General features: G+C 40.9%; 2 protein-coding genes across 6 annotated transcripts in view; one reads left to right on the top strand and one right to left on the bottom strand.

The window, feature by feature from the left end:
* MYCBP2 (MYC binding protein 2) overlaps positions 1 to 13659 on the bottom strand; it is a 271010-nt gene extending 257351 nt beyond the window's left edge. For 4 of the 5 annotated variants that reach the window (XM_035003215.1, XM_035003216.1, XM_035003219.1 and 1 more), the window contains exon 1: positions 13092 to 13659. In XM_035003215.1, coding sequence (XP_034859106.1) covers positions 13092 to 13393 — 302 coding nt within the window. In that variant the 5' untranslated portion in view covers positions 13394 to 13659. The remainder of the gene's footprint in view (positions 1 to 13091) is intronic. The other variant, XM_035003218.1, reaches the window with a different exon arrangement.
* Positions 13660 to 13782: 123 nt separating this feature from the next.
* Positions 13783 to 15881, top strand: part of SCEL (sciellin) — a 311533-nt gene continuing 309434 nt past the window's right edge. Inside the window, exon 1 of the mRNA XM_035003214.1 lies at positions 13783 to 13924. The gene's annotated coding sequence lies outside the window, so the exon portion shown is untranslated. The remainder of the gene's footprint in view (positions 13925 to 15881) is intronic.

Here is a 15881-nt window from a genome sequence, read left to right as displayed (position 1 = left end):
AGGATCAGATGGTGTCCCTGATGAATTCTATCAAATATTTAAGAATAATTTATCAAGAAGTTTTAATAATTATATATGTATATATACCTAATAGCAAGGCCCCAAAGTTCCATGGAAACTTTTAAAAAATACAGAAAAAGAGGTTATTGCCCAAATCATTTTATGAGACAAGAATACCTGTAATACTAAAACCTGACAGATATTAACAGACCAATATCCTTCATAAATGTACATCCAAAAATTCTTAACAAAATATTAGCAAATCCAATTCAATAATACATCACATATGAGAAGCTTACATCCCAGGAATGCAAGGTTGACTTAACATTCAAAAATTAATTTAGTTTTTCCTTTTTTTCTCTTAATATATAATCATTTCAACAAATGCAGAAAAGATATTTGCCAAAATTCAATACCCACTTATGATAAAAACTATCAGCAATGTAGAAATATTAAAGAACTTCCTCAAATTGGAAAGGCCATTAAAACACCCAAAGCTAATACCGTAATATTGAAAGACTGAAAGACTAATTCCTCCTCAGATTAAGGAACAACGAAAATGTAACTTTCACCACTTCTATTCAGCATTGTTACAGAGGTTCTTGTCACTGGAATAAAAGTTGGGGGAGAAAGGGGGGGGTGCATTTCTGATTTCTGGAAATCGGAAAGAATGATGCCTGATTTTAGAACATCCTAGATAATCTACAAAACAACTACTAAAATTAATCCATGGCATTCACTATAGTCCATCTATTATACTACTAGGATTCACTTGCTTCATATATATTCTGGAAGAAGCTCCTCCAGAATTCTGGTTGGTCCTTATTTCCTGAAGAAACATTCCAGGGGAAGTAAAGTAGGACAAACTACAACCCCCACCACTGGTTTCAGATGGTTTAAAGACCGAAACTTTGTTATAACCTGTTTTCTGCTAGTCATTCTAGATTCCCTTCATCTTTGGCTAGCATTTCTGCTGGTCCAGGTGGCCGATCCTGTGAGGTCATCAGGCCTTCTCGTGTCCATTTAATATCGTAACTGGAAAGGAAGTACCAAGAGACACCTAGTAGATCACATATGTGCCAAACCCCCATGCTCCATCATGTAACAGCAGCCCTACCTCCTCCCAATGACCTGGTACATTAGCCCTGTCAAAATGATAACTCCTTTCCCTGGAAAAGGAGTGTCAAGTCCCAGAGACAGCTGTGCCTTGAAGTGTAACAGGACTCCTATTATGTCTTCTGTTGGAAATGTTTCCCTTCTGAAAACCAGGACCTTTTAACTCCCAGTGCTCAGCTACAGAGATGGGAGTATAAATTCGCCAGTGGTGCTAAGTGGAACCACTCCTATTTCCATGTGTCCTTCCTACTGGGAACCCTGAAGGATGGGACCTCATCCTTGCAGGGTATCATGTCCAAATTGCAGGGTATCATCATCGGTTGTGCCATCAAAAGACTGTTTTGCTGCTCTAACAGGTCAGAAACTTCTGGGTGATGTGATGCATGATGGGACAAATGGACCCCATGAATCCTCCTTTGCTAAAAAGTGGGTCGGGACACCTGGGTGGCTCAGTCGGTTAAGCGGCTGCCTTCGGCTCAGGTCATGATCCCAGAGTCCTGGGATTGAGTCCCGCATCGGGCTCCCTGCTCAGCGGGGAGCCTGCTTCTCCCTCTCCCTCTGCCTGCCTCTCTGCCTACTTCTTCTCTCTATCTCTCTGTCAAATAAATAAATAAAATCTTTAAAAAAATAAAAATAAAAAATAGGGCGCCTGGGTGGCTCAGTTGGTTAAGCAACTGCCTTCAGCTCAGGTCGTGATCCTGGAGTCCCAGGATCGAGTCCCACATCGGGCTCCCTGCTCAGTGGGGAGTCTGCTTCTCCCTCTGATCCTCTCCCCTCTCACTCTCTCACACTCTCTCTCAAATAAATAAATAAAATCTTTAAAAAAAATAAAAATAAATAAATAAAAAATAAAAAATATATAAATATATAAATAAATAAATAAAAAGTGGGTCCCTTACTCTGAAACAATGTTACGTGGGACCTTATGCTGATGGATCTGTAAGCTCTGTAAGCCCTTAAATAGTGGCAATGGCTGAGCCCCTGCAAGCTGTAAAAGCAAACTCATACTTAAAAATATGTGTCAAGAGGCACCTGGGTGGTTACGCTGGTTAAGCATCTGCCTTTGGCTCAGATCATGATCAGGGTCCTAGGATCCAGCCCCACGTCAGGGTCCCTGCTCAGCAGGGAGTCTGCTTCTCCCTCTGCCCCTTTACCCACTTGCGTACGCTCTCTCTCTCAAATAAATAAAATCTTAAAAAAATAAAAGTATGTATCAAATCCAGTCAAAATGAATCATGGTCTCTGTGAAGGATGGTTAGTTTCCACTACTCATGCAGGACATTCAGCAATTCAGTTGCTAGATGAGTACTGATAAGTAGAAATCTGTTATTGGGCCCTTGCATAGCCATCACCAGTAATTTTTCCACAACACTTGTAGGCCAAAAGAAATACTTAACAGTAGTGTTTATTAACTACTTAGATCCATATAAATTAATAAGAATCTATGTCCTAATATTATGTAGCCATCAAAAAAACGAAATCTTGCCATTTGCAATGACGTGGATGGAACTAGACGGTATTATGCTAAACGAAATAAGTCAATCAGAGAAAGACATGTATCATATGACCTCACTGATATGAGGAATTCTTAATCTCAGGAAACACACTGAGGGTTGCCGCAGTGGTGGGGGGTGGGAGGCATGGGGTGGCTGGGTGATAGACATTGGGGAGACTATATGCTATGGTGAGTGCTGTGAATTGTGTAAGACTGTTGAATCACAGACCTGTACCTCTGAAAAAAATAATACATTATATGTTAAAAAAAAAAAAAAAAAAGAAGATAGTAGGAAAGGAAAAATGAAGGGGGGGAGTCGGAGGGGGAGACGAACCATGAGAGACTATGGACTCTGAGAAACAAACTGAGGGTTCTAGAGGGGATGGGGGTGGGGTGATGGGTTAGCCTGGTGATGGGTATTAAAGAGGGCACATATTGAATGGAGCACTGGGTGTTATACGCAAACGATGGATCATGGAACACTACATCAAAAACTAATGATGTAATGTATGGTGATTAACATAATATAATAAAATAAAATTTTTAAAAAAACAGGAAAAAAAAGAATCTATGTCCTAACAACTCAAACACTTGAAAAAATAATATGCATAAATTGAAAAATATTTATAACCACAAGGGCTTAATAATTGGACATGTACAATGCTAGACACTGCACAACTTCTCAAACTTGGAATCAGACTGAACATGCCACCCTCCCTTCCTGTTTCACACTAATTTTTGTGCAATGCTTGATTTATATCACAGCAACTACCAAAAATCCAACTTCAAAAAGATATGACTTCATCAAAAGGAATGTAGCATGATCTAGTGTCAAAACTGTGAATTACCTCTAGCTAGTTGTTTGTGACAGATGCTATGTGTTTCCTTTGAAATTCTGAAATATCCCATGGTATTCCTGTGTGTCCGCTGTGGTGTTTCAGGGTGCCTCAGTGCATCTGGGAATCAGCAGGCGTGCGTGTGTACCCATACACATGCTCTCCCTTTCTTCCCTTAGTGGGTCTAGCACCTCCCAGTACGTTTTGTTGTGACCTAACTCTAGTTATTGGTTTGATGATAGCCAGTAGGGGAGAGGAGAAGAGATGGGTGTAGTAAGGGCAGCATAGTCTTTATGTAACTACCCTCTAGCTAGGAGAAAAAGGCCACTCTTATAGGCCCAAAGAGCTTGGGGGGAATTTGGAGTTTCAAGATTTTCAAGTGCATTAGATGTCCCATCCAAAGAGTTGGGGTCCCATTCATTTCTAACCAAAGCAGACACTGGCATAGAAAACTTCTGAGAATTCAACATACCTTAGAGTTCTGCTACTCTTAAAATTAAGTCTTGAGCCGAATCTTTAGCTTTTTATTTCCTCCTACTAAAGATGAGTTTCTTAACATAATGCTAAAGAAATCACCTAACTTTCTCATTTTGCCCCCAATTACTTTCAGCCTTTCATTGTCTTTCTCCAATGTATCAACATCACTCATCAACAACCATCTGATTACACTGGCCTTATAAGTAATAACTTCCCTGAACCTCTCAAAAGCTTAAAATATTTGTACCCACCAGTGCATCCCTTCTACAGGAATTTCATTCCAATTCACCACTACTGAAAGTTTTAACAATTGCACAGCCACATTGTATGCCAAGGATTAGTATCACCACTCCATCTACAACCCACAGTGGGGTTCTCACTGCCAAGCAGACAGCAGATAATCCAGCTCTAAAACCCCATTTTAAAGTCTACTTCCTCAAAACACTCCTGGCACCACAACTGTTTTAGGTAAGGCTCCCCAGGAAACAGACGCTGAAATGGTGATTTGCATACCAGAAGTTTACCAGTGTAAACTTTGAACCAACAACTGTGGGAGAATGAAGGAAGACTGAATTGTAATGCAGTCATAGGAAGGACTCAGCCAATCCCATGTGGAGCTCTGGTGTTGGAGTGGATCTTTGAGGTTGTCCTGCCCTAGGGTAGAAGGGCCAGACATTTATATCCCTAAAGAGAACAGGCTTTGGATGCAGGCTGACCCTGAAGAAGAGGCATGACTTTGAGGGAAGCAGTTCTGTTGGCCCCGGGAAGGCCTGGAATGGGACTCAGCTGCAATCAGTTTTAGTTGCCAGTATTTCCAACAGCTAGCGGAACTTGTACCTGAGCAGAGGGATCTGGGTGGTGAACCAAGCAGCCACTATACCACTACTGGAGTATTACACTAATTTGGCCAATGAGGGGAGAGAATTAAGCCATTTACCCTGACTTCTTAGGAGGAACCACTGTCCATCACACCAGTTGATGAGAGAAAACTCTTCTTTGCAGAAGAGTACCAGCTAATAAATACAGAAAGAATAACAGAATTATAAAAATCATCATTTTGAAACCCCTAATGAAATAATTGACTCAGACAAGGATCATCAGAGGATGCTAAAACCATTAGGTGAAAGATATTCACAGTGTATCAGGAATTATGACCCATGATTACCTGCTTATTGCACATGAAAAAAGGATACATTTACAGAGGAGAGATCCAGTGGGTACCATCTTACCCAAGTAATTAGACTGAGCATAAACAAACAGGGACACAACCTGAAAACACCTGGATGGGATGCAATAGGCAGTATTTAGCACTATATGCAAAACATTCTTGCTAAAAAATGTTTAACCCAAACCTAATGAAGCTTTAAATTCTAACTCTCCTGAGCAAAATAAGTCAGAGAAAGACATGTATCATATGACCTCACTGATATGAGGAATTCTTAATCTCAGGAAACAAACTGAGGGTTGCTGGAGTGGGGGGTGGGGTGGGAGGGATGGGGTGACTAGGTGATAGACAATGGGGAGGGTATGTCCTCTGGTAAGTGCTGTGAATTGTGCAAGACTGTTGAATCTCAGATCTGTACCTCTGAAACAAATAATGCAATATATGTTAAGAAAAAAAAAAAAAGAAGAAGAAGATAGCAGGAGGGGAAGAATGAAGGGGGGGAAATCGGAGGGGGAGACGAACCAGGAGAGACAATGGACTCTGAAAAACAAACTGAGGGTTCTAGAGGGGAGGGGGGTGGAAGGATGGGTTAGTCTGGTGATGGGTATTAAAGAGGGCACGTTCTGCATGGAGCACTGGGTGTTATGCACAAACAATGAATCATGGAACACTACATCTAAAATGAATGATGGGGCGCCTGGGTGGCTTAGTCGGTTAAGCGACTGCCTTCGGCTCAGGTCATGATCCCAGGGTCCTGGGATCGAGTCCCACATCAGGCTCCCTGCCCTGCGGGGAGCCTGCTTCTCCCTCTCCCACTCCCCCTGCTTGTGTTCCCTCTCTCGCTGTGTCTCTCTCTGTCAAGTAAATAAATAAAATCTTTAAAAAAATAAAAATAAAAATAAAAAAAAATAAAATGAATGATGTAATGTATGGTGATTAAAATAACAATAAAAAAATAAAAAAAATAAATAAATAAATTCTAACTCTCATTTACAGAAAATAGAGGGATAGAAGACATGGAGACTAACAGTATTGGGGTCCTGCCCTTAAAGAGCTAGATTTATAAGACATTCTAGAAAAGGTAAAATAATGACAGAAATGTGATCTATGGTGGCCAGGGGCTAGGGGTAGGAGGGAATTAACTGAAGAAACTTTTTGGAGTGATGGAAATGTTCTATACTTGACTGTGATGATGGTTCTAAGACCCTTCAAATGAAGATTTAAAAAAAAAAAGATTTTATTTATTTATTTGACAGAGAGAGAGAGAGAGAGCACAAGCAGGGGGAGTGGCAGGCAGAGGGAGAGGGAGAAGCAGGCTCCCCACACAGCAGTGGGAGCCCGATGCAGGACTTGATCCCAGGATCCCGGGATCATGACCTGAGCCGAAGGCAGTCGCTTAACCAACCGAGCCACCCAGGCACCCTCAAATGAACATTTTAAAAGGGTGAATTTTATATGTAAATTAAACCTCGAATAACCCAAGTCCTCTTCAATAAACCTGAATGTTTAATTAAGAAGAGTATTCTGACTATTCTGTTGCTTTTTAAAACAAAGATCTTAAAATACAAAAGTATTTTCTTTTAAATAATTTATTTGACAGAGAGTGAGACAGTGAGAGCAGGAACACAAGCAGGGGGAGTGGGAGAAGGAGAAGCAGGCTTCCCACCAAGCAGGGAGCCCGATGTGGGGCTCAATCCCAGGACCCTGGGATCATGACCTGAGCCGAAGGCAGACGCTTAACGACTGAGTCACCCAGGTGCCCCCAAAAGTATTTTTAAATTAATATTTTCATTTTATTTTTAAGCCTAATCACAAGATTTTCTCTTATCTTGAGCTACGACTAATTTGTTTCATTTCTACCTACCGATATGCCAAAAGGGCAGTTTTTCCCTTAAAATGTGTTTATATGGGATTCCATATATAAAGAGCTATATGAAACAAATTACCTAGTCACAAATATAGATATACAAACTAATGCAATCCCACATCACTTACTAAAATACTCCTACAATAATGTCTCTTTATAGCTCAAATTTTTACCTTGCTGTTCAAGCTGCCTTACCCTCTGACCAAAGTCTCCATTTCTATAATAATTCCCACTACTCTCCCTCCTAACACCTACATGATCCCTCTAACAGAATTCTTACCATTACCTACACATAAACTGTGCTTTCTCACCTTTTGCTCATGCTTTCATGCCAGACCAGAATGCCATTTCCTTTAACACATTTATAAGCACCTGCCTTTGTATTTTTCACCATTACCCAGAAAATAAACTCAAGTATAGAAACTATGTCTTATAAGTCTTTATAGGGCCAATGGTTAGCACCAAGTAGTAATCCCTGAAACTTTGTTGGATTAATTGACTACTTAACCTCCTAAAACCAAAATCCCATGCATCTGAGATAAAGCAGCTGAAGGAACTAAGTGGGTTTAGCTTAGAGAAGAAAAGCAATTCCCCATTTTAACCATAATCTCCTCTACTGTTTCCACTTTGTTCTTCTACCACTTCAACCCATATATCCCTGACTCCTCTTTATCTACCAGTCTATGAGTTCCCTCCTTGGCATCACTTTCCTTTCTACCAAATGGTCAATGTCACCAAAAACTTTCACTTTCTTTTTTTCTTTGACCTCCAGTCACACTTTAAGCTTGAACTAACTCAACCAACAGTTTTTCCCATTTCTTTGTTGAGTGGAAAAACTTAAAATATCACGCTGACTGGAATTTTAAATATTTAATTTTAATAATAACAATAGCAGCAGCAGCTGACATTTAGTGAGTACTTACCCTGTACAGGCACAATGTTCTTTTAATAACCCTGTAAGATTACAGGTAAAGAAACAGACAAAGAAATGCTAATTAACTTGCCAACTTAGATAGGAAAAGGTAGAACTGGGATTTGAACTAAGGCAGTCTGCCTGTAAGACTGATTCAGCCACTGAACTATAGTTCTTCCCAAATGCAATGCTAAATTGCCATTTACACTCAGAATTGATCTAACTTTCCTTTACTGATTTCCAGTCCAACCCCTTTCCCCAAGTGAATGTTCTAATTTTGATTGGTTCATTCATACAAAAATATATTTACTGAGTCACTAAATAAACGAAATCATTATTCTCATATTCATCAGAGTCACTGAGACCAAAAATAAGAGTAAGACATAATCTTTGCCTTTTAAGTCCTCAAATGCCATCTGCCCCTCACTCTCAGCAGAAATCAATAATATTTAATAGCACTTAATGTGCCAAGCACTTTACATATATGAATTCATTTAATCTACACAGCAATCCTCATTATCATTATCCCCATTCTACGTATAAGTAAGGCATAAACAAAAGTAAAATAAAAAGTGGGACTACATCAAAATAAAAAGCTTCTGCACAGCAAAGGAAGCTATCAATAAAATGAAAAGGCAAACTACAAAATGCAAGAAAATATTTGCAAACCATATATCTGATAAGAGGTTAATATCCAAAATATATAAGGAACTTATATAACAGCAAAAACTAATAATAATCATTCAATTAAAAATGGACAGAGGACCTGAAAAGACATTTTTCCAAAGAAGACATACAGATGGCCAACAGGCACATGAAAAGATACTCAATATCACTAATCATCAGGGAAATGGGGCACCTGGGTGGCTCAGTTGGTTAAGCGACTGCCTTCGGCTCAGGTCATGATCCTGGATTCCTGGGATCGAGTCCCACATCGGGCTCCCTGCTTAGCAGGGAGCCTGCTTCTCCCTCTGACCCTCCCCCCTCTCATGCTCTCTCTCTATCTCATTCTCTCTCAAATAAATAAATAAAATCTTAAAAAAAAAAAAAAGGGAAATGCAAATCAAAACCACAACGAGATTATTATCTCACACCTGTTAGAATGACTGTGATCAAAAAGACAAGGAATAACAAGTATGGGCAAAGATGTAGAGAAAAGGGAACCTGTGCACTGTTGATGGAAATGTGAATTGGTACAGCTGTTATGGAAAACAGTATGGAGGTTCCTCAAAAATTAAAAAATAGAACTACCATATGATCCAGCAATTCTACTTCAGGGTATTTATCCAAAGGATATGAAAACACTAACTCAAAAAGATACCTGCATTCCATATTCACTGCAGCATTATTTACAATAGGCAAGGTATGGAAGCAAACTAAGCATCCATCAATGCAAGAATGGATAAAGAAAATGTGGTATGTATATATGTACATATATATACACATATGTATACACACACACACACACAGAGAATTATTATTTGGCCATAAAAAAGGAAATCTTGCCATTTATAACACCATGGATGAATCCTGAAGACATTATGCTCAGTGAAATAAGACAAAAACAAATACTGTAAGATCTTACCTATATGTGAAATCTAAAACAAAACAAAAAGCCTGAACTCATAGACACAGAGAACAGACTGGTAGCAGCTAGAGGTGGGGAGGTGGGGGTGGATAAAATGGGTAGAGGTGATCAAAAGGTAAGGTTATAAAATAAATAAGTCATGGGGATGTAATGTACAGCATGGTGACTATCAATAATATGTATTGTTTGTCTCAAAGTTGCTGAGAGTAAATCTTAAGAGTTCTCATCACAAGAAAAAAACTGTTGTAACTGTGGTGATGGATGTTTACGCTTACTATGGTGATCATTTCACAATATATACAAAAATGTAATTGTTATGTGATACACATGAAACTAACATAATGTTATATGACAATTATATCACAATAAAAAAAATTTTTAATTTGAAGCAAATAAGTCATATTATACCCAAGGTCACACAGCTAAAAAGTGGTAGAGCCAGGATTGAAAACCAGTCTAGCTTCAGAGTCCAAGCTCTTAACCACTTCACTAAAATGCCATCAAAGTCACTGACTCCATTAGGTTTGCATCCCTCAACTACTCTACAGGACATGTAAAATATAATCCACAGTAATTAATTCATTCAACACTGACATAACTCATTTGCCTTGTTTTTGTTCCTTGAACACAAGCTTGTTCCCACCTCAGAGCCTTTGTAATTTTCTAAAACACTCTTCCTTCAGATCTGCCTTCCCATCATTATGATTCAACTTAAATCTCGAGATCTGTCCTGACCACCCTACCTAAAATAGCTCTCCCACTATAAATCGTCTATCACATATAATCGGCTTTATTTCTTTCATACTTACTTATCACTATCTGAAACTATCAGTTGTCTATTTCTCCCCACTAGAGTGAAAGTTCCAAGAGAGTAGAGCTCTTGTCTATTTTGCTCACTGGTACATCTTCAGCACGTAAAACAGAGCCTGGCACACAGCAGACAGCTGATAGTTACAGAATGGATACCAAAAACTGTGCTGTATGTTGGGATTACTAAAATGAATAGGATACGGTTCTTATCCTCAATAAACTCTAGTCTTTATAAATACTAACTCCTCCCTTTCTATATTAAAGGAAGACTAGCCCTTAATTTTTTTCAATGGCTAACCTCTCCACCTGACATCTTAAACATGTTTCTGAGATCTCTCTTTGACCTCTCCATCAACTATCCTCTCTCTCACTTCTTTAATTTCTCCTTCTCCACTCACTGAACATTTCCCACCCACTCTCCCATATTTGAATATCCATTCCTCAACCCTGCAACTCCCTGTTACCCCAACATCTCTCAATGACTCCTCACATCTCTCTATGACCACTTCTTCAAAAGTTACCCAGTGACCTGGAAAATGTTCTCACTTTTTTAAGCATTTAACACCGCTGAGGACTTTCAATCCACTTTCTTAAGACCAGAGGTGCCACTGTCTCACAGCTGTCTTAATTCTTTATCTCTTTTTTTTTCAGCTTCCTTCACTATCTCCTCTCTCTCACACCTTTAAATTTGAAGCTCACTAGAACTTCATCCTCTATTCTTGCTCCATTCTCTGTCTTTGAAAGATCTCATCTTCTCCTCTAACTCAACTAGTGCTCCTATTCAAATAATTGTACCGTTTATTCACAACCTAAATCCTAGCTCCACTTGCCCTATCATATTTAACAAAAATTTGATTGAATTCTTAAGCATATCCTCAATAAAGGATAGTTGCAGGCTCACTTAGATAAAATAATGTGAACTAAAATAAGCAATAATGTTCTGAACAAGCACTAGAAGGCAATATTACACACCTTAAGGTTGGTTTCCATGACTACTTCTTGAAATATTTGAACTAATTCTTCATTAATTGTAATTGACAGGTTGTACAAAAATGGATCAATGACCAAAAATCACTAATAAATGTTATATATCTGATTAATCTATATTAATTTTGTCTAAAACTGTTAATATAGCTCTAGATACACAAAATTGTGTATTTACACAAGTATACTAGTAGAAAGTTAAAACAGAAATACCAGTCACAAATTATGTCTGGAACAACATACAAAATAAATTCAAGTTCTTTGAGAGGGGTTTGTAAAGATGTACCTAAAGTGACATAATTCAGAGACTCACAGCTCAAAATTATACTTATCAGAGCAAACTGTCTAATGACGTTTTGTGCTGTTTTCAAAAACATGAGCAAGAAATAGGTTTGTGCCACTGTAGCCTTCAGTTTAGATAATAAAAGGTAGTTACATACATTTATACCCGTATGATAAACTGCCCAATCCTGTAAACAATTATAGACATGAGAAGACTGGTTTACCCAGAAAAAGTGTGAATAAAGCTCCATCTTCACAACTCTGCAATGGATAAGCGCACCAGTACACAATGGTAAACTACAAATACCTGATGTAACAGCCTAGTCCCTTTCATAATTAAAGGACATCTTGTTATTGCCTAATACACTGCACATTCAGTAAATGCAGTAAACTCTGGAACTTATTTGACAAAATACTATGCTTTCCCCATGTGTTGTAAGAAGCTGTGAGAAAAAAAGATGAAGCCAACTCCCAATTACCACTGTCAAAGCCAAGCTGGTGAAACAAGTCAATCATCATCCTTCAGGGTATGTGGCATGTAAGGACATGGAAAAGAACACAATAGGAGAGCCCTCAGCAGAAAGACACCCACATTTTAAGAAAAAGAAAATGAAAGTGATTTAACATCTCCTACATCAAGGAATCTGAAGATACAGCGAGCCTAGTAAGAGATGTAGGAGCCAGTCAAATTTTCTAGTTGGTGGCAACTAAACATTGTATAAGCAGTCATATTTCGAAATTCTACAGCTTTTCCCCTTTCCCTACAAAACCCCTTCACCCCCCTTTACTCTAAAGCCTATAAATGGGAGGAAATAGAACATAAGATGAAGGGAAATGGCTGGTGGGACATCAGAACACAAGTGCAGCTGCAATCACATCTCTAGAATACCAAAAGGTCCAGTTACCAAAGTACAGCTCTAAAAATCTCTATCAGACACCCTTCACATCCACATAAATCTCCTTCTGCACCCCCTTTGCATAAATCTCTTAAATTTAAACTCCATGCCTTATCCAACAGCATGATTATCTAAAACTCATCCTATATATATGATACTATCCTTAACCTATACCATTGCTCCCCTTTAGTGAAAGGCAGATTTTTTTAAGGGAGGTGGAAAGTGGAGGATGGAATATCACGGGGGGGTGGGGTGGGTAGAATACGTGCAAATACCATTGCGGCAGAGATACTGGAAACGCCACTTCCCTCACCACTCTTGCAAATTCTCTCCGTGCAATGCCGTCTTACCCTCTACCAATCCCTCCTCCCTCCTCAACAATACACACACACGTGTCATAACCGACCTGCACCATCACCTTTTCTAACATCACATGCTACCTCCCACTCTCACTAACCCCCCACAAAGCCAGTCACACACACAGGGTAGAAATTGTTGCCACCGCACCCTATCTCAGTAAGTGCTTCCACCAGCCAGCATCACGCGCTTGCAGAAAGACAGCTCAGTAAACAGGTATGCAGACACACATACATGCATACATACATACACACGCACGCACACACATGCGGCATGTGGCCCAAGGAATAGCACTGGAGACGCACCTGGAGGCTGGGTGTCCAGCGCCGCTGCCCCCCTGGTCCCTGTCACTGAGCGCAGCTGTGTAAATCCTCCGGTAGCGGTCGGCCAGGGCCCGGCCTGACAGCAGCAGCTGGTAGTGACCCCGGGAGTCCGCGGCCGGCAGCCCCAGCCCCAGCCCCGCGGCAGCCACGGAGCCCTCGGGAACCGGCATGAACAGCGCCCCCGGCGCCGGGGAGGAAGAGATGGTGGCGGCTGGGAAGAATCCGTCCCCGCCGGGCCCCGAGGAGGCGGCGGCGGGGGAGGCAGTCGCTGAGCACATCATCATCCTCGCCGCCGCCGCCGCCGCCGCCGCCTCGTCCCTGCGGGCCGGGCAAGCAGACACGCGCGCGCACACACAGCCCTTTTCCAACGACGACGGCTCCGGCGACGGCCTCTCGTTCCCGCAGCAGGAGACTACAAAGACAGCGTCCTCCTCCTCCGTCTTCTCCTTCTCCCCCCTGTGCCGCCCTCGCCGCTACTGGGACTGCTCATCTAACCCCGCCACCTCGGGAGTGTGAGGAGGAGGCGGTGCCGCCGCTGCCGCCGCCGCCACCGCTGCCACCGCCGGGGCTACCCGCAATGGGAAGCTGCCGTCCGCACTGGGCATGCGCCACTGCTCGCACATGCTCAGTAACTCCGGCCCGTTTCCCTCCCCACCCCCCCTCGCCACCACTCCCTCTGCCCCAGGGCTTTGGGTGTGGGGCGTTTGAGTTGTGTGGAATCTGAAAGAAATCCACTTCTCCGGATTTTACTAGCAGCTTGAGGAAGAGTAAGGAAAGTGCTGCGAAGGCTGTCAGCTACAGGCTCTTGGCTTCAGGTAATGGGGTTCCTCTCCAGGTGGGAGAAGTTGGACCTGGAAGAGGGAATGCCCCCTCCCCCCCGCCGGAGAATGAGTGTTACGCACTCTTCTGCTACTTTTTCTCAAAGTGTGTGCTGCCATCATGAAGCATGTATGTATGCATGTATGCATGCCATGAAGATTTACTGGGAACAGCGCTGGTTAATTCAGAATCAAAGGCAGAGAAGGCCAGCCAAACTGGAAGTATCTCTGGCGATTTTATTTTGGATTTTTTATCATTAGGATTAAAATGGCTTTTATTTCGAAAAACAGGTAGTAAGCTAGTGCATTCTCTTTTCTTTGAAAGTAGAATTCACAGATAAGAAAGTAGAATTCACAGATAATTCACATTCCTAAGTTCTATTCTCAACATTTACCACAGAGCTAAACCTTAATGCTTTTCTGACATATTATGTTGACCCCACACTCATCCTTAGAGTCCACTTTTATCTCTTTGACAGTGGTCACTTAATGGCTTCTCTTTTTCTGCCCAGACTTACATTAGTAGAGATAATTCTTGAATCTGACCTGAAGCTATTAACTCTATGTGTAACATCTGAAAATGTCATATTTACCAAAGATCTTATCATTTTATCTACTAAAATGTAACATTTGCTGAGTCCTCTGTGCCAAGGTATTCTACTAACCCCTTATAAGTAAGTGCTCTAGAAATGCATGTGCCAATGAATTCTGATTCCTAAGTTTTTCCATTTAACTCTCAATTTGAAGAGTTCACCTAATTCATACTCCTGACAAAAATCATTTCCTAATCCTATCATTCCCAGTACTATTTTATCTACTTACTGGCGCTTCTTTTAAAAAAGATTTATTTGTTTATTTATTTTGGGGGGGCTTGCATGCTTGTATGCACAGGAAAGGGGGGACACTCCTAGAAACCCAGGACCCCTGAGACTTTGGCCTGAGCCGAAACCATGAGTCCACTGCTCTACCCACTGAGCCACCCAAGCACCCCTCTACTTACTAGCTTTTAAGTCTATGCCCTTTCCACAAATGTGCTTCTCAAAAAACGAAACCCAAAACCTTGTTTAGTATTTTGAAAAGTATAAACAAGGAGTGGAGAAATAAATTAATTCTAGCTTTTGGGGGGACAGAGTGCTAAAGTAGGGCATTTTACCTGGGGCTTTAACATATGGATGTCATTTTGATTTTAAAAAAATGATAGTTCCAAGTGGGATAATACAAACATAGGGACAAAGGACCGGCATGGGAAGTCATGGTATTTTAGCACTGTGAGTAGTCCTGTTAAACAGGTTTTGTACTTGTGTCCTTGTCCTCAACTATGAGCTCATAAACAAGAGCTTCTTATTTATCTTTGTGTCTTCCTCAGCCCCTAGTCTAGAAACTGGCACATAGTAGGTCACCAGTAATTATTTGTTAAACTAAATTCCTGTCCTGATGCTTCAGCACAGTTTTAAACCTCAGCATTGCACAGGAAGCTCCCCCTCACCCCCAACCCAAAGACAAGGTATTGAAGCAGTGAAGTGCTAGTACAGTTAAAGGCCTGAACAAGTAGGAGCTGCAAGGGCTCATTACTGTTGATGAGCCAGCCAGGTAGCCAACAGGCTCTGACAAACCAGAATTTAGATCCTGACTAGGCTATTTGTATGTCTTTGGGTAAATTTCATCCTCTGAATAATGGTCAAACTAATGTTGCATGAGATTGTAGGAGGACTTCAAACATCTAGGATGTCCACCTTGGCACATGGCTTTTCACAAATTGTAACACACAGAACAAAACACTAGACTTTTCCGTGAGGACAGTAACGGTGTCTGTGTCTGTTCCCCCATTACATTCTCAGCTCCTAGTACAGGCTCTGGCCCTAAGCAAGAGAGAACCATGTATTGGCTGAATGAATGAATGAATGAATGTCGCCTGCAAAGAGAAGCACTTCCAGTTCAGGTTTAGGTAGTGGCT

This window comes from Mirounga leonina, unplaced genomic scaffold (genome assembly GCF_011800145.1).
Source record: "Mirounga leonina isolate KUSES-001 unplaced genomic scaffold, KU_Mleo_1.0 Mir_127, whole genome shotgun sequence".
In the NCBI taxonomy this organism is placed as follows: domain Eukaryota; kingdom Metazoa; phylum Chordata; class Mammalia; order Carnivora; family Phocidae; genus Mirounga; species Mirounga leonina.
The sequence above is the reverse complement of the archived record's forward strand: the minus strand, read 5'-3'. Positions and strand labels throughout refer to the sequence as shown.